At 37.6% G+C, this 20,281-nt stretch overlaps 1 protein-coding gene across 7 annotated transcripts in view; it reads right to left on the bottom strand.

Annotated features, from left to right (window-relative positions):
- The window catches only part of TCF12 (transcription factor 12), a 349,715-nt gene that overhangs the window by 52,740 nt on the left and 276,694 nt on the right, over nt 1–20,281 (bottom strand). The window contains exon 1 of one of the 7 annotated variants that reach the window (XM_075531949.1): nt 8,312–8,450. The exons of 5 other annotated variants lie outside the window; for them this stretch is intronic. In XM_075531949.1, coding sequence (XP_075388064.1) covers nt 8,312–8,380 — 69 coding nt within the window. In that variant the 5' untranslated portion in view covers nt 8,381–8,450. Of the gene's footprint in view, nt 1–8,311; nt 8,451–20,281 lie in introns of those variants that run through there. One more of the 7 variants, XM_075531950.1, reaches the window with a different exon arrangement.

The following is a 20,281-nucleotide window of genomic DNA, read 5'->3' as shown; positions in this document are numbered from 1 at the left end:
GCTTCTAAACAAGCCACAGCTAGATACTCTCTACACTTTTTCCTTTGCACCAAACAAAGTTGAAACCACAATGAAGCAGAGCAATTCCAAAGACTAAACAAACAAACAAAACAAGAGCAAAATGTAAAGAACAACACCAGAACATATAATTTTTTATCATAAATCCCTATTAATCCCACGCACCATCACTGATTTCAAAGTATGTAATAGAAAATTCCCTAGCTCTATGCCGGTTATAGAGTGAAACAGTATGTCAATGTGCACACTTGATGATTTTATGAAGAAATTCCAGTTTTGATGTTTTAAGTTTCACACTTAATGTACACACACACACACACACACATACATAATTTGTCTAATTTTTTACAGGTTTTCAGTCTAACTTGTCTATTTACATTTCTCTATTCCTTATTACCATCCAATGTATCCCATACATGTTGCACTTACACATTTAAGAATTTTTAATGTTTGTGATAACAGGAGCAAGCTTGACTTTACTCACTTAAAATGGGTCGATGTTGACCAGATAAGGGTTCACTGACTGGTCTTACAGGAAGCTAGGACACACGGATGAACCCCACCAAGCAACGGAGAGTTGGGCTTGCTCATACAAACATTTTGAAGAAATGGCTCATTCCAGTGGTAAATTAGGTCTTCAGTGTGAGGCTTATAAATGGACTTACAAAAACAATTTGGCTTTTAGAGGCTTACTCTTATAAATGAACATGGTAAAGCCCCAAACGACTCTAAGTTTGTCTTTTATTTATTAACTAACCTAAGTTTAAAAAAATTATGCTAAAAATGCTTTGAGTACAGTTGTCTCGAAGAGGTCCATCTAACAACATTTCCACACGGGCCACATAACTCTAATTTTGGTATCTTAACCATGGCTTTTAGAAAACATAGATGCAGTGTTATGAACCAGCAGTTGTGCCAGTCTCGGTTTTTCAGATCAAAGAGTTCTTGCGGCAAAGAGCAACTGATGTGGTCTTACAGACTTTATTAACTCCAGATGTGGGGAAATAGTCAGCCAATTCTACAAAAAGAGCAAGTCTCTCTTAGTTACAATCAGTACTGCCCACAAAGTAGAACCAGACTGCTTATGTCATCTGATTACCTGCACACAGGCCAGTTTCCCCCTTAGTTAATGATCTAATCATACATTTAAATCTCAAGCATGATTTTGTATCACAACAAACTATCTAAAAATCGAAAGGGATATGCAATGGTTTCAAGACGATTAAAATGTACCAGGACTCAAACTATTTTAAAGGGAAATAGCAAAAGGTACAATTAAGTAACTTAAGATGTCCTATAACAACATGGGACTTAGTCATTTTAGGATTCTCGCCTCCATTTCATGATGTCAGGCTCACAGCAGCTAAAACAGGGCGATCTTGCTACTTTTCCACGCACTGTTATTCTCCTGCCTCCACCCACCCTACAAGCCACCCCACCCCCCTACCCCGGAAGCGTCGACTTATTCCAACTTAAAGATTATAATGGAAAAATTTAACAGATACCTCCCTTTTACTAAGTTTATGTTGAAAAGAACAAGCCCATATCTCAAATGTCCTCATTCTGCCCACCCCAAATTTAGTTCTTAAAGAGGGGTAGGGTATTTCATGAAGGAATATTTGCAATTACTGTATATACTTGAATATAAGCCGACCCAAGTATAAGCCGAGGTACCTAATTATTACCTGGGAAACCAGAAATACCGGCTGACTCGAGTATAAGCCTAGGGTGGAAAATTCAGAAGCTACTGGTGAGTTTCAATAATGAAAATAAAATTACTAAAAATTGAGACATCAGTGGGGCAATGTAAATATTTATTTTAAATTAAAAAAAAATAAAAGGACAAGTCATTTAACATTAGTAAACCAGCCCAGTAAGTGGGAAATAGGTTCAGCAAAAACAATAAGGTATCAACAATGATACCTTAAGAGTGCTATTCCCTGAGCTCAATCAGCAACCAAACTAAAATGTAAAGAGCTAAAATCCTTCAAAACTGGATTCCTCATCATCATCCGTATCCCAATGCAGAGCTTCAGCTGGTGTGAGGTCATCATAGACGCTGTCCTCGCTGGGGCACCACTGACCCATGTATAAGCCGAACCTCAGATTTTCAGCACATTTTTGTGCTTATACACAAGTACATATGGTAAGTCTTTACAGTGATCACATAATTATCCCCTGCAATGTGTTAGTGCATACAACCAATGGAGTCAAATTGGCAAAGACAAATCTCCCCTTTCCTGCTTGGATGGTTTGGTTCTGTCATGTGGATAAACTCCAACTTTGGGGCAGAGCACGCTCTGTTTTAACTCTAGAGGCAGGAGCCAGATGCATGTCTCACTCCTGACTCCATGCACCCTTCTCCTGTCTGTCGTTAGTATGGGAACATCCCTGCGGGCGAGGAAACATGATGCTTTTATGATTGTCACTGAGAAAAGCAGCAAAGTGATAGAGCTAGAGAACAGTGTCATTTTCCTTGTGCTTTTAAAAATAGATTCCTGTCTGTGTGGTGGCCAATATTTTTAAATTTTCCAAATGGTGAAGCAAGGAATTGGGAGATTGCTTTCACATCTGAGAACAGCTATATATACAAATTAAGACATCCACCCACAGAGGAGGGGGGCTCGGCTCAGGGCTGTCCAGAGGAGCCCTGAGGTGCAAACGGGCTGCCCCGACTGCACAGCACTGTGGGGCCGCCTTAACCACACGTGACTGCTGAACACTTGAAATGAGGCGGTGTGGCTGGGGGCATTAAATGGCCATACGTGTCCGGTGGTGACTGTCCTGAACAAAGTGGGCTTAGATCACTGTCCCTTACCCAGAAGTTTAAAATTACACAAACTACTTGAAAAGAATGGCTTGGAGATTCTAAGAAAACAAAAGTCAACCTAAGTGTTTATGTGATTTGGAAAACACCTTCACATAATTTGAAAATGAGGGAAGAAAAAAGGGAGAATCTGAAATTCACTTTTAAAAACACATTCTGACGTAAAACTCATAAACAAAATGCCATTATGTTTGGACTTTTCTGTCAGGCTAGTTTGAGCAGCAGCTCTCTTCGCATTCCAGTGTTCAGTAAGAATCAGTGCTGTAAAACATGCTGGCAAGGACCGACAATACGGGAAGGGCTACACTACTCACAGGCCCATGCTCAGTATCTTCAGCACAAACTGTAGAATAACAAGACCATCTTACCTGACTGGCCAGAGCAGTTTTAAAATTAAAATAGTCTATCAGAAATAGTCACTTGGTTTATCTGATGTTTTATACCATTATATTTGGTATTATACAACATCTTTTAAAACTAAAACTAATAGGACCCAGTTGAGTACCCAAAACAAAGTAGAAGGGGAAAAAGTACAGACCGCTTGGGGATAGGAGGGGCCTTGGGCCTGTAATTTTAAAAATATGCACACTTAAGGGCCAGCATGAAAAAAAAAAGAAATACTAGGTAATTGCTGAGATAATTTAATTTGTGTGTGTTTAAATGATTACTGACTAACCCTGAGTTCTGCATACAGTAAAGATTTTTTCAACATCTAAGACTAAACAATTGATAGAATGGGTAAATATTGCCATACTTTCAGCATCTTAATATTACACAGAATTCAACTGTGTTAAACCGATAGTTTTAACAGTAATTCCATGCCTTAAAGGGAACATATTTAAGACAGTTCTAGTATGGAAGTACCACAAAACTCAAAAGCACAAGTCATCATAAGATATAAACCATCCGAAGTTCCAGAACTGTGACTCAGGGACATTCAAGCCATCTCTCTGGAAAGTCTCTTCACAATTGGACTTTCTGTAAAGGTTTAAATAGATGTTTATATTTTGCGATCATTTCCTAAATAAAAGAACTACTATCTATTCCCAAGAATTCCCAGATACAGGTTTGGGGTAAAATAAGGTCAACATTTTCCCCTAGCAACGGTTGGAAAAAGGAATTCTATCTAGTTTTAGGTACCAAGCCTTTTGCATGTGTGCAAACATAGTTGGATAGTATTCTTTTAAAACAATCATTTCTTTGGGCTTTTGGCGAAAGTTCACATGTACTCACTTCTCAGCTACCTCCATTTTTTAGGAACTAGATCCAGCAATACTTTCTTTAGCACTTTGACAAACTAGTGGAAAGAGACAGTTTCTCTCTAAAAAATAAAGTTAAGCAGACATGGAAAAGGATACGGAGTTGCTGTTGTTCTGGGAGGGTGATACATAGTTTAATTCCTTGGGATTTGTACTCACTTGAATCAAGAAATAGAAACTTTTTAGGCCCTCCCACACTACAGAACCCCAGCAGACATCAATCAAGTTCCATCCAGACTTGGGGTGACCCTAATGTGTGTCAGAGTAGAACTGTGCTCCACAGGGTTTTTCCAATGGCTGATTTTCATTAGACTTTTCTTCCTACGTGTCTCGGGGTGGACTGGACTCATTAAACTTTTGGTTAGCAGCCAAGTGTGTCTGTAATTTGCAATAGGCAGGGGCCCCTTCATACACTACAATCTCATATATTTTTGGTAAAGATAATAGACTAATACTGCCATCCTTGTCATTGAATGTTTCCAGCCTTTTATTCTCAGAGAATAAATGACATCATCTTTCCTTTATTGTAAAACTGCTAAATTTAACTCTCCTGGGTCCACAGTTAGCCTGGAAACTCAAATTAATTCAATTGCACTTTCCTTTGTCATATCAACTAGTAATAAACCCCCAGCAGAAAATTAATACAACTCTATGTACTCTTGTAGTAGAGTCTGTGTTTTTACTAACAGAAAATATCTTTTTTTTTTTTTTTGGGGGGGGACGGGACAAAAAACCCAAGTCTCAGAAGTTTCCACAATGCAATTTTAGTTACTTGCTGCTCTAGTTCTTAAGGGAAAACAAATCACAGGGCAGGCAGGTTCCCAAACCATGTTTAAACAACTCAGCACGAGTTCAAAGGAAGAGCAGAACTGTTATTCTAATTTGTCTACTTTAAACTATAGCTAGGATAGTTTTAAATACTCAATCTTAAACATAACAAATATTTACTTGAGAGATCGCACAACTGAGGGGTCTATACAGCTGTTTGTGTGATTTTATGCATAAGACCCATTTTATTTGTAAGAATGACCTAGTGTTTTTCCCTGTTACACTTTCTTTCCTACAGAGCGCACGTCTTTATATAAATGGTGACTGAAAGCTCTTTGCTATGGTTACCCGTTTACTTGTTCCTGGAGAAAACTTACTCTAGGGAGATAGACCTGGGTTCAAATTCTGACACCAGCACGGGAGGGGTGCTTGAGCAACCTACACAACTTCCCTGGACCCTATCTTAGGTGTAAGACAAGGTTGTCTAACCAGCAGGGTACTGAGAGAATGAAATGAGACGAACCTATTTAAAGTGCCATTCCTGGCACACAGCAGTCTTCCCCATCATGTTCATTCCTGTTTCTGGTTTCCCTGATTCCATAAGAAGCCCCAAATTCACAGTTAGTTTCTAGCTTGAGTTTGAAATCTTTGGTTTCTATATTGTCTCCAAAACCTGAAAGAAGCCTCAAGAAAAGCCAGAGCATCGTGCCTGCTTGTTGCAATTTATACCTGAAATGCTTTGTGGCATCTTCAGGTGAAGGCCTTGAAAATGGGAGGAAAAGCTGAAAGCACAGAACCCTCAGAATGAAAAAACACAGGAACCTTTACCTTCTGCTTAAAGGAGCCAATTCATACGAGTGAGAAGGAACGCAGGCTCAGAAACAAAACTTTCTTTCTTAAAAAAAAAAAAGTTTAAATAGTATTCAAAGTTGTTTTAGGGTCCCTACGTGCTACGACACAACTAGAACATAATGGGGATGATGAACAAAACCTCTACCTGATAGTGGGAGATGCAGGTGTAACACATCCTGAGCTTTCCTTTTCCGTGCACACATGCCTAGGCCTGTGCTACTGCCAACAGCACAGCTGGTCACAGTACCTCAGGTAAGGAATGTGGAAAGGATCTTCTCTAATTTCTCTTTCCCCAGAGTCTGGTCATTCTTCCGATTCAAAACCACCAACATATTAAGTATATGGAATCAACTAGAAAATGGAAAGGAAAAAGCGAGCCCAAGGGGTAAGGCAGCATCCTGTGTGAGACGCGGACTGCCCTGTCAAACACCCACAAAGGGGGCTACACACAAAATCAATGCAAGGTTACTAGCATTTCTGATGTGGGCTTGTATTACCATCTTAAAATAACACGTCAAAATGGGATTGAGCAGCGAGCGTACATTCGACCTGTTTGTTCACTTTGGTAACTACACAAAAATACCACAACTCAAGTGAGGAAGTATATTTCACTTACAGTCCTAAAACACTAAAAGAGGATAGATACAAGCATTTGGAACGTCATTGCTACTTCTCCACATGTTCTAGGATGAAGTGTAAAGCTTGCACATTGTTTATGCGCTCTGACTACAATGCTGCATGGCCACTGAAGAGTTATATATAGAGCACAATAATTAAAAACCTACAGGTAAGTGAAAAAATAATAAAACGATGCTAAGGCCAGGGCCCAAGATTCTGGACACTGAGATAATGTCACCTCCTTATGTATTTTTTAAGAACATAAAAATCAACTTTGACCTATATCAAGCACAGGCTATCAATTTTCAGGCACACTCTATACCACAACAGTTACGCCCGCTACCATAAGCCTGGAAGTACTTCATGTGATCAAAGCACCTACCCCCGCCCCCGCCCCGCGGGTGTGGAACAAAGAAGAATGTTGTAATAGAGTGATCTATGCCGGCACAAAATACAATTTAAACTCAATTTGAGTTACAGTGTCTCTTCTTCAAGGGTCTTTTATAATTCATTTTTCTGAATCCTACCTGCGTACACACACACGCACACATACACACGTGTACACAGGATCACCTATTATCTTATCTTCAAACACTCTTTTACTTATAGACGGAAAGGACAAATGTTTCACATTTGAAAGACAGCTGGCAAGAAATTAGTAGAAAATGAATAATTTACTCATGTTAACCACGGACATCCACCACTCTTGTTCTCTCTCAAAGCTCTCTGATCATGCAAGCAACTCAATTCATATTTTTAACGAGTTGAAGGTTATTTTGGAATGATTATCACCATTAAGAAAACTTACGCAAAAGTTTACAACCAAAGAGGCCTCATCAAACAAAGCAGGATGAAAGTTTGTACTCATCCTCAGTCACCCCAGTTAGAGCCAGAGGCCACTTTAAAATGTGCTCAAGTGGTAAATAGGAAGGGGCGACAGCTGATTTTTAATTTACTTTAGAAGAATGTAATTAAATTTTCTTTGTAATAAAAAGCATTAATATTGAAAATGTCCCTACCTCCAGCCAAAAACCAGGGGTGGGGGAAAGAGATGGAAATTACCATAACCTTATTAAGCCACTTAATGGAGGAAAAAAAATTGGAGGGGGCGAGGCTGTGGAGGAAAACACAAAATACCTGACATTAACCCAAGGCCATGTAACATTTTGAATAATGCTTATCATATATCTTACAAAGATAACTCTTACCAAATATTCCAGAGAAGTTAACTCTTTTGGAATACCTACATTCAGAGTTTTTGCAGAAATATACATTACTAGATAATCAACGAAAACAAATAGAAAATTATGATTGAAAAACACCTAACCATTTGTTGTAAATCGACCAGGAATAATTTTTTTGGCAAATATATAAATACATTTTTTGGAAAAAAGTGATTTATGTTATGAATCTGTACAGGGTCAAAATTCTACTTTGATTGGAAACAGATGGTATCCCAGCAAAGTCAGGCTCTCGACCAGAAACTCCAAACAGGAAATACGGCCCTTACTAGCTGACTGCTTCTCTAATCATTCCCAGAGATTCATACTTGTTATTTTTATAAATATCCGATATGACTTTCATCTTTTCTTTCCTTCTACAAAGCCTCAAACAATCCTTACTACATGTGTGTATATTTCCTGTAGATTATTTATTAGAAACAATATGAAAATAAATACACTTAATTTCACTGTTCGAAAAGCTTAAATTCGAGCTTATTTTTGTACTATTTTCAAAAATGAAACAAATGCCGCCAGAAAACTAATAAATAACAAACTATATTAAAGCCACAACTTTACTGGCACTAGTTTGTAATACATATGTATAGATATGTATAATTACAATCTAAATGGGTTGCCATAAAGAATAAAACAAACTTCCCCAGATTTTAGTAAAAAGCAATTAACCTATACAGCTTTCTGTTAAACAGTCCTGTTAGAAGCTATATGAACAAAGAAAAAAAGCTTACCGTTTTCCCATTGTAGTAATACATCAAAGAATTGCTACCCATTCCAGGGACAGGATAAGCACAATACATGTTGGTTTTGAAAATGCTAGTTTGCAGTTAATGCACACAGCTTCTCTCTCAGACATACATCCACGCAACCAGAGAGTAAGTCTTCAACAGAACTACGCTTCCACACATGGATCTACTCAAAGGAACTTATGCAAAATAGGACTGAACCAATTCACAGAGCACAGAGGGAGGGTTTAAGCTGTAAGTAACCTCTTTCCATTTCTATCCAGTCCTTGTACTGGTGGAGGATACCAATAAGACAGACTTTGGGGTAGTATAAAAAATACAAGTCATCTAACAAATGCTAAATAAAGAAAAGAGCTATGCCCTGGAAATAACTATCCCAAGAAATTATTAATTTTGCATAGATAGAGGGAGAGGGTGAAACTAGGAGAGAAGAGATGGAGGGGAGCCAGAAAAGAGAGGGAGGGAGGTGAGAGAGGCAGAGATAGAGAAGAGATGAAAGAGGGAGAGAAAGGGGGCCAGGAAAGACAGGAAAAGAGGGAGGGGAGGAAAAAGACTGAGAGGGAGAGGGACCTAGGCTGACTACAGAGGAAGGCAAACTGACAGATCTCCTGTTAATCTGTTCTTAGTTTTAATTAAATTAGAGCACTGTGGCCATGGAAATCTAACTTGCTGCACCTCTAGCAACATTACCATCTGGCAGGATCTAATGTTGCTTCCAACTTTGATAAACACATGATCAAGCAATTGGGAATTGGAAACTTTGAATCATATGTAACCAGAAGGACCTAGACAGTTAAGCCTTGTACAAAGTCACTTCATGAGAAAGTGGATCCATCATGTAAGTACTATTAACTAGTTACAACAAATACACATATATAATTTATCAAAATAATTCTGAAAATGAAAGAAGTTTCATGGAAAAAGTTCAGAAAAAAACAAACTTACCCCCAATAAAAGTATTTTTTACAAAAACACACCAAACTTAAAAAACAAGTGATCTTTTAAAGTGATCTGTTTTTAAATGGCAAACACTTAATAATATTTTCAGTATTAAAATTCCTTGATGTCCTTATTCACTGCACAAAGAAAAAGTTTAAATGGGCTGCAACCTTTTAGAACATCTAATATATATTTAGCAATTCAGACATTAAATAGAAAACCAACCAACAAAAAAAAGTTTTGTTTTTCCTTATGTAAAGTAAGAAAGGCTGGTGAGCTGACAGAATGTGTACTCTAGCTGATAAACTAAGTTCAAGTTCTTAGAAGTTTTTCCTCCAAGTTCATTACTGCTCTTAAAGAAAACTATGTATTCATATTTTATGTTAATGGTTTTCCAATAAGGGAAAACTATAAGTACACATCTCTTAGATTTAAAAAATTCATTGTTCATATGTCCAAAAGTTTTATTGTCGGATATGCATGTTTTTCATAAACAAGGTTACTTATTTAAAATTTTTCCAATCTGTCTTTTGGTATACTAGTATACACTCTAACAAGTCATAAACAAACAAAAACAAACAAACAATCCAAACCCACACCAAGAATATATCAACTTTTCTCTCCTTTACTCCTATTAAGAACCTCCTTAACAAAACAAAAAGAAGAACCTCCTTGTACCATCTCTTCCTATACCTTGGATATTTTAACAAGAGGTATTCAGAAAAAAATAAGGGAACATTTTTCATTTTTAAGGCATCTTTCACTAAGCAGAAATCTTTTAAGAAATATTTTTAAAGGGACCTACCAAACAACAAAACCCACCCCAAACCAATCCATTCTTCTGAAACATATTGACCAAATTATAATCATAAAACCAAATCACACAGTTAGTCCAGCTAACTACACAATGTATCGGAACAACAATAAAATTTCCACACCCTCCAGATATAGAAAAGGCTAAGCAGCAGCTGCAAAAGAACATCACCATACAGGAGACTATTAAAATGCCAGTCTGCAGAGGGGTTTGTAACTGCCTCCCTCCTGAGAGACCACAAAGACCCATTTCAGTCCTTAAGAGAACTGTGTAAAAAGCTTTGATTTACAATTAACAACGCAATGCCTCGAAACCGGTCAGGTAAACTTTAGTCTTACATGGCCCTTCTCTACCGACAGAAAAGCTACTCTTAAAAAAAGAAAGAAAAAGCCAATCATTTAAATGACATTTTCTTTTTCTCTACTCTTAAAAAGAAACAAAAATACTATGACCAGAATATTTTGAGGAATGGGAGATAAACCACAAAACACTGACCATCTGACAGCAGTTTCTGCCTGAAAAATCCCGTTCCCACCCAAGAAAACTTTTTTACCCTACTGGTCATTAAAAACAACAACAACAACAACAAACTTTCACCTGGAATAGTTACACTGATTTCTCTGGTGCCTGACAGAAGAGAGAGGAACAGAGCACCTTGGTTAGTGCAGACCAGACCATGGTTATGAAAGCACGATATTTTAATACTTCGCTTTCAGTTCTGTCTTTAATAGGCAATTATGTGGTATATTTCAGGCAATAGTCATGCATTCAGGTGAAAAAGAAATGAAAACACCAAACAATAACATGTTTCCATTACTCTCAAATCAAGTTTATTAGAAGCCAAATAAGATTTGCTGTTAAATCTGAATGTGAAGGATAATATTATAAACAAAGCTGGGAAATTAAACACTTCCACAGCTACTTCTTGTCCTTTATCAAAAACATAGTATAAAATCCATTCATTTGTAAAGACTTCCACTTCCCACAAAAAATAAATAAAACCCACTACACTGTCTTGTAGATTATAGCTTAAATTACAGATGGATGTAGAAATTCAAAAGCAAAAATATATCACAAATACTAGTGATTATTAATGATGCTCATTATATCAATTCCTCAATCAAGTAAATGTGTTAATCTGAATACATGTTCCAAAACATTACTTGTATTCTGTGGTAAGTCTTCTAAGGTTATCACTTCAAAATACTGTGCTTTTGAAGTCTGCATTGCTTGAAAGAAACTACAATTGCTTGATCTAGATAGCCATTTGCTTTACCATAATTGCAAATTATATTCTATGATAGTCATTTTATTTCTTTGTTCAAAAGTATTTTTTAACAATAATAACAACAACAAAAAAACCCACACATCTAATTTAATCTATGCAACAGCTGCAACACAATATTATTCCTAAGGAGAATCGTATTACAGGGGAAAAATGCATTTAGATGGATCAAGTGCTGCTCTAGTCAATGCAGTTGTTTAATCTTTGCCTCACTGCCCACCCCCCCTTTCTTCCCAAGGACCATGTCAAGGGTTAATCCTGTGCCTCAGTCGGACAAAATGAGTCAGCTGGAGACAGGGCCAATTTCTAAAACCTGATTTCAGGCAGACGTGCAGTCTGCGCAGGAGCTCAGAGCTGTCATGCACTTTTTATCTGGTATTTTTTTTCTATCCACAGTTCTACACAATCACGTGCTGTTCTTAAGATCTGGCTAACTATTCACATTATATAGGCCAGGAAAATGAAAATCACTGAGTTTAATAAACAGTAAGTTGGACATTACTAGAAACACTGACACTGTGATCCATGAAAGTGTCCAAAAACACTGAGATCACGTTTGTTAGCAAACAGTTTAAGGATTATTTCATTCATTTTCAAATCTGCCTTTTTGCCCCTTCAGGTATTTCAGAATATGACTTCCATTGCCATTCCAGAGGTCAACAACCACAGACCCAAATTGGGCAAGAAACAGCTGCATTGTGCACTACGGCTTACCTAAGCAGTTTACTCTGTAACTGAAGAGAAGATGCTCTCAAACACACTAGCAGGTAAGGGCTATCTGGCAACCTCAGCTACAATTCCAGACTACTAGGTAAACATTCCCTCCTTCTTCTTCTGTTGATGGGAGACAGCTCTTCCTTGGAGCACTGCAGAATTACCAGGGATTACCCTGCAGCATTTTATCTGTTTCATTAGCTCAACTTTACCCTTGTCTTTGGGATCACTTTAACACCCCCATTTGTTTCCCGTTTAAGTATCCTAAAGAAAAATGCTTCAGGAAGTATTTTAAAATTCTAAAAAGTATTCCAGAGACAATTTTAACTTACTGGATTTGATTTAATTAATTAAGGTCAGCTAATAGTTAACCTTATTGTACATTTTTCTTCTAAAACAAACAGGCAATATTCCAGAGTCCCAAGCAGCCCAGAGATCTGGCTGGAAAAGTGAATCAAAAACCCCCTCCCAGACTTCTTCATGAAAAGTTCCAAAATTACTTCTAAGTCATCAATTCTTGGAAAACAGGCTTTAAGAGTGACAGAGGGAGCCAAACTTGGAAGTTCACATGAGGGTAATCCTGCAAATGAACTCTACATTTTCCGGAAGCGTCGTCCTTTTCCTAAAGGATGAAACTCAGTAAATGACTAATAAATTGTTTGGCAGTGAGGATAGATTAAAAATAATTTAAAAAGCATATTCAAAATAAAAGACGCCTCTCTGTCCCCAGTAGTTAGTTTGCAGAGGGGACCCATGGGTGAATACTGCCTCTAAAATGTTTTAGATAGCCTGGTCTGCCCAAATAACTGCAAACCAGACACCCAAATTCCAATATAATTGAAACGTTAGACTGCAGGTTTTTCTACTATATAATGATCTGCAAGTGCTCAGGAAGTTGATTTTCTGGTCTTTAAAAAAAATTATTTTATTGGGGGCTCTTACAGCTCTTATCACAATCCACACATCCATCCATTGTGTCAAGCACATTTGTTTCCATCAGCATTCTCAAAACATTTTCTTTCTACATGAGCCCTTGGTATCAGCTCCTCATTTTTTTAAATGTCCTCACGACAGAAAATTTCATTTATGCAGCTTGCCACACGAGTATAAAAATCCCACAGAATTAATGCCTACTTCTCAAAACAAATCCACTAGTATTCAACATTAACAGTGTTACTGGTATGGAACAGTGGGTCTTCTAATTCAACAACACTGTTCTCACCTTGCTGTTATCAATCCACCACTAAGTGGGCTTTCTCTGCTGCCTATCTACTGTATAGCGATCTTACCATTCACAGGCTTCATTGTATGATTTTTTACTCTAATGAATAAACATCTACAGGTTAACTGTTCCAATTATGCTCTAATTATGAACAACTAGATCTTTCTCAGACCAATAATCAGATTTATTAAAATTAGATGATATATAAGTGTGGTCTGATTACTGGCACACAGTTTATTTGGATATCGGCTGGAAATGAGAAGCATTTACACACACAAACATACGCTGCTAAAAGCAGGCTTAAAACACCTGCTATAGTTCACAAATCAAATCATCTGTCTCAAACACAGAAAACCTGATTTCTTATTGTCTCTTTACAAAACACAGAAAACCTGATTTCTTACTGTCTCTTTACAAAAAACCCCAGCTAACATGAGTTTTGATAATGCTTAATGATTAAAGAAGAAACCTATCTGTATAACCAATGGGAATAAAATGAACTATATAAATTTGAAAAGAACACTTGTTTAATTCCCCTTTGACAACCATCTGACTATACTGAGGATGTCTAAACACTGCTGTATCTCCTGGAGAAGGCAAATAAATGTACTTCTGAGGTAAATAAATAATAGTCCTCTGACATCACTGCAAACGGGAGTGACAGATCATACAAAGCTTCGAACAATCATTAGACACTAATTCAAATGAGATAGAACTGTAATTACCAAGACTAAGTAAAACCTGAAGCAAACTGCATGTTTCTTTTGCTCACACACTGACTATGCCAAAGCAGGTTTCTTTAAAAAAATTAAAGGTGGGGAGGAGTGACAGGGGCTTGAAGATGTCCACCTAGCCTATTAACGCTTGCATCTCTTGGCTGTCCGGTTTCTCTCCTCCCATGAACTTCAGTTTGTCATTTCTCATTTGCCAACTGAAGTAACACGGTAAAGAGAATCATTAACTAGGTTGCAACGTGATCATTTTCCTGCAGATGGCTCTATAATCACAGGACTGCCTGCTGGTGTTGGAGCCCAGAGAAAAAACGACTAGGAAGAGGGACCCGGTACCCCGGCACGGTGAAGGGCGTCCAGTACCGGGCCGAGATTCTGTACTCCCCACCTCGTAGGCCACCAGAGCAACAGCAACAACCAGAAGGTGAGAAATTGTCATTCTAATAGCTTCTGTCGAAAGTAAATGTTTTAAAAATAATGTTCTCGAGGGGCTAACAACTCTTATAGTATCCCAGACACCGATTGTGTCAAGCACATTTGTACATGTTGCCATCATCATTTTCTGAGCATTCACTGTCCATTTGAGCCCTTGGGTCAACAGTGCTCTGGATCAAGTGAGGAGACACTGGCATCCCTTTCTTGCCTGTACGATTGTTTCCTTTTGAACTGGAAAGCCAGACTTCCTTTCACTCTTTGAAACATACCAGAAGCAAGAAAGCAGAAGTAACAGCTGTATTTTAGCCAGAGGCATTAAAAAAAAATCTGCAAGCTGAAGCTCTAAATTAAATGCTAAAAATTGAGGTATTTCTGACCCTCAATCTAGGTTTCTGTTTCAGAAAAACTCTTGCTAGTAGTAGTAATTTTTTTTTAGACCTTCCTATCTCTGAGTATTTAAACTTGTGGTTCCTGGTGGCTGTGAGTAACCAGATTATTAAGCCTGCCTCACATTTGCAGTAATCAAATAACAAAGAAAAAGTTCCCCATCACAATATTTCACTGGAGGAAATCATACAGACCCTGAATTTAGGAAAAGATCATCTTGAAAGAATGATTTCTTACAACTCTGGTGCCCACTCTCAACAGAATCCAACTCATAATTCATCTTGAAAATACATCTGAGGGGGGAAGCCAAATAAACAGGTGAGATGATGGTGTCAGTGGAATCTTCACAGGGAAAGGCAACGCGTTGTCCCAACAACAGGAACCCTTCAGCACAGTTTGGAAAATTGACACAAAATTTCATATTTTATCCTCCAATCATTTCCTTTAATTAGAAACTCGAAGTTCATAACTTACCAAGGATATTTCATTAACATTTTTTCCTGACATAAAACTTTAAAAGAAATTTGTTAAGACCAGTAAATTTGCTCTGTGTATCTCTACACCACATGTCTTAGAAGGGCAGGATTCTCCCACTGTTCCACAGGCAGCTCAGGCTCCGAATGGCTATGCGGTCTTTGGGTACCATCCAAAAGAGCACTGCAGTGGGAGTCAAGAGATGGGGACTGGGGTGCGGGCTGCATCTCTATAGGGAAACGAGAGCTTGGTGAATGTCAGGAATGTCCCTGAGCCTACATTTCCATTTCTGAAAAGTGAAGTTATTAAACTAGTTCAAAGATTTTCTTACTGCCTTCTACTAATACAACATCTTATTAGCTACTCTACCCCCTAATTCTGATTGCCTATTGATGTGAACATATTTTGTCTATTAATCTTTATTTTTAACGAAGATATAACATTTTATTTTTATTTAATTGCCATTTGGAATATCTGATGAAAAGGAAAACGAAGTGTTGTCATAATTCATTGTAAGAATTCCAGTGAAAATGTTTGATATTTTAGATAGCAGGGGTAGTTTTATTTTAGTAAACGAAATAATTTGTTAGGTCTTATGAAAGATTAAATCATGCCAAATGACTATCTCAACCTTCCTAATGCCTTGCTTGACCCTTTCATACAGTTCCTCATGTTGTGGTGACCCCCCCTCCCCAACCATAAAATTATTTTCGTTGCTACTTCACAACTGTAATTTGCTATTGTTATGAACCAGGCGACTCCTGTGAAAGGGTCATTGGCCCCCAAAGGGGTCACGACCCACAGGTTGAGAACTTCTGCTGTAGACCCAAGCACATATTTACCCAGGGTTCATCATCATCCTAGTGTTTTTTTAAATTAAAAGATCATTTTACTGGGGGCTCTTGCAGCTCTTAGAACAATCCACGCATCAGTTGTATCAAGCACATTTGTACAGATGCTGCCATCTTTATTTTCTAAACATTTATTTTCTCATGAGCCCTTGGTATCAGCTCCTCTCCCATCCCCTCCCCGTGACCCCTTGATAAATTATTATTTTCCTACCTTACAGTGACGGTATTTTTATAATCATATCTAAAAGTGAAATAATCAAAAGCCCAGTTCCATATAAAAGGCAGATCTAAAACATGGTATGTAAAAACATAACGAAAACTTCTTAGTTCTAATCTAAGAATCCAAATATTTTTGTATTCTAATAACACTTATGCTGGCAAATGAAGTCTCTTAAATAAAGGGTTACTTATACACTTCCACTGCGTAGGACAGTTTTTACTCATAGCTGATATCTATTTTAAAGAGCTATATAATGTTTACAAAAAATGTAAAAACATAAAGAAATCAAACAGACTGACATCTTACCAATATATAAATAATTATTTTATACCTTTGTCATTTTTCAAATCACTCATGAATAATTTTGGTTTTTTAAGTATGTGCAATCTGATCTAGGGGCCAGGTACCTTATGTTTAATCATCATCTGGGACAATACAAGATTTCTGACCATGCCCGTAAAATCAATATGGCTTTGTTGAAATTTCAGTAAGCAGTGGATGGAGAATTAAGGAGTCAACAGGGAGCCTTTCTTAACTACCACCTGTCTGTCAGTGTGTTGCACTTTGGGGGCTGTGTGTTGCTGAGATACTGGAATTGACACCACTGGTGTTTCAAATACCAACGGGTCACCCATGGTGACCACGTTTCAGTGGAACTTTCATCCCAGCATCTCATTCACAGTCATGAAGTCAGTTCCAACTTAGAGTGAACCTATAACGCAGGGTATAATAGCCCCTGTTGGTTTCTGAGACTGTAACACTACGGGAATAGAAAGCCTCGTTTTTCTCCTGTGGGGTGGCTGGTGGTTTCAAATGACTGACCTTTCAGTTAACAGTCCAACGTGTAACCAAACCACTACAGCCACCAGGGCAGGAAAAATGCTGCTAAAACTAGGGAAAAAGCCTATCAGTCTACTTCTGAAAATTAACTGATGAAAAACCTCTGGATCACAACAGAATGTTGTTTGATATAATGCTGGCGGATGAGTATCCTTGGCTGGAAGGTACGCCAAGTAGGAAGCAGCCACAACAATAGCCTTAAGTCAGCACTGTTGCTCATGAATGGCACAGCATCAAGCACCCAAATGGTCCGCTGTGTAGCAAGCAGGCTGCCAGGAGTTGGAGCTGAGTCAGTGGCAGGTACCAACAACAATACTGTACACTTACTGACTCTAACAGAAGTGATTCCTGTGCTCCTCACTGGGGACCCACTAAATAAAGTCTATTGTAGTGGCAAAGAGCTGCTCATCTAAATCCAAATGACTGGTTTCTACTACTGAAAAATATCTTTGGTAATGCTGAAAAGGATTCTGGTAAGTTGCTTTCAAATCATGTCAAGTATTGTTAGTTTGTAAAATTACCAAAAATATATCTGAAAACTTGAGAAGTTTTCATATTTTCTTATCTATTTTGTAATATTATAGTAGTCATCATGAAAACTATGAAGGGAACTGTATAAGAACCATAAATATTCACTTAAATCTCTAGAGATTAATGTTAAATATAATTTCTAGTCATGGTAGGGGAAGATTATCTTAATTTTATGTTTAGGACAGAGAGACATGTCACACAAATCAATGGAATCTGTTTCACAATCATGAAATTGATTCCCAAGCTTCTAGGAAATGCTCTTAACTTGGGGTTCTATGACAAAGCTGGAATAAGACTAAAGATGGTGACTGGGCACAAGTATAAATTTAAGTGGAAAAAAAATTATAGTCAAGGTACCAAACAAATCGCGGTGCCAATGAGTTGATTTTGACTCATAGCAACCCTATACGGAGTTTCTGAAGACTGGAAACCCTGTAGCTGGTGAGATGAACCATAGACCCATGTGGGATAGCAGCCGAACACCTAACACATAGCACCACTAGGGCTTCAAATATCAAAGGAAGATCATTTAAGTATTTTACACCTAATTGTTTCATAAAAATAGTTGCTAATAAGTCTATTATTCATGGGCTACTTTTGATGTCATAAAATACCCTGACCTAATTATTATCTAAGGATATTTAATTCCTAAAAAGATGATGCCCAAACACTAACTTTTTATGAATAGGCTTCAAGAAGTTTGTACAATAATGGAATGAGAAGATAATGGATTTTCCCATGAGCTCTTTGATGTCCTTAGGCTATGACAAATCAAATTCCTAAAAAGTCTGTCAATAAAATAAACTGCATCCCAGTGGCCAGGGACTTAAAAGATAAGGGAACAAAGCTTATAAAATGATTTAATTTCAATTTTTGTTTCTCTTTCAAACTGCTCTTTTTCTTCCAATTTTATTTATTTGAGACTGCTTTTCACAGGAACAGTTACAGTTAGGCATTGTGTTCTCTAAGTCTAGCACTCTCATTGCCACTGCCATTGAGTTGAGTTAAATGCATACTCTACAGAGGGTTTCAGATGCTGTAAATAGTGACATGAACAGAGGGCCTCAATTGTTTCCTGAAGAGTGGCTGGCAGTTGTGAACCACTGATCTTGTGGTTAGCAGTCCAACATTTACCCAGCCACGCCATGGTGGCAAACTGGCCTGTGGGCCGAATGTGGCCCACCATTATGTTTTTGTATAAAGGTCTACTGCACAACCCGTTCCGTTCCATACAAAGTATTCTGGCTGTTTTCCCACTACAACAGCGAGCTGATAGTGGCAACAGAGACCAATTCGCCTAGAAAGCAGAATATATTCACTACACGGCCCTTTAGAGCACTGAGGAAGAGGAGAAATAGTATACATGTATTAAAAAAGAGACAAGAAAATTGCAGCAAATTCTCAAGAAAACAATTTATATAACCAAACTATTTTAAAAAACTCCTAAAATGTTGACATAGTGTAGACTGGGTTATATATATTAAAATAAATACAGAGAAAAAGACAAGGACTTTAATGGTCTACACTAAAACTTGTTTAAAATCTAGTCAATGAATATAAACATAAGGCGAGATTGGATGCCATCCAAGGGCTAACTATATTTTAAAAAATCAGTTTCGAGTTAAATCATGAACCTATCCAAGAATTAGATATTACATATGTATAAACAAATGGTTTCTCAAAGTAAAAAATATTACTAGCTAAGTAAAGGAAGTAAGCAATGATGACAAATTTCAAGTCAACAAATTACTTAGTTTTTCTCAACATCTCAATATCTTGGAATGAAATCCAGAGTCCCAAATATTCTCTGGGATAAAATCTGGAATTTCAAAATGTAGTTGTTCTTCTCCATACTTAAAAATGCTCAACAGTATTAGGTAAATAAACAAGCTCTTCTGATGATGTGGAACATCTCAAAGAATACTTCAACAATAGGCTAACACTCTAAAACCATTTAGAGAATTCAACCAAACATCTGTTGAAAAGCATCCATCGTACACATGTACATCAGGATCTCAGAGATATGAATGAGGAGCAGCTGGAGAGCTCAACAGACCTTCAACACTAGTTGCCTCTGAATGAAATTCAGCCACAACCTTCTTTAAAAATGAATGGGGAAGTCAGAAAATAGCAAACCTCCCTGTGGTTGTACAACAGTATCCGTGCAAACAATTGAATCCAGAGGGCTCACTTACTGGTGCCGTTCCTTCAGCTCTTTGACTTGGAATCAGATCAGAGACATTGCTGGCTCCTCACAAAAATGAGGATCTCTAAAGTTTGGATTAAAAGCCTATTATCTACCCTGATACAATTCTGACACTGTTCTGAACAGTGCTCACTGTCAGCACCAACAGTAGCTATTTCTTCTTATTAGCACATGAAGCAAATCTTTCAATTACCAAACCGAATATAACTTCGGAATGGATTCTAGAGCCATTCCCTTTATATACTAAGATTTTTCTGCTAGTCTGACCTGTAGGGTCAGAAGAATGAATCACCCACTTTGGAAATT

This window comes from Tenrec ecaudatus, chromosome 14, assembly GCF_050624435.1.
Source record: "Tenrec ecaudatus isolate mTenEca1 chromosome 14, mTenEca1.hap1, whole genome shotgun sequence".
Classification (NCBI taxonomy): Eukaryota; Metazoa; Chordata; class Mammalia; order Afrosoricida; family Tenrecidae; genus Tenrec; species Tenrec ecaudatus.
The sequence above is the reverse complement of the archived record's forward strand: the minus strand, read 5'-3'. Positions and strand labels throughout refer to the sequence as shown.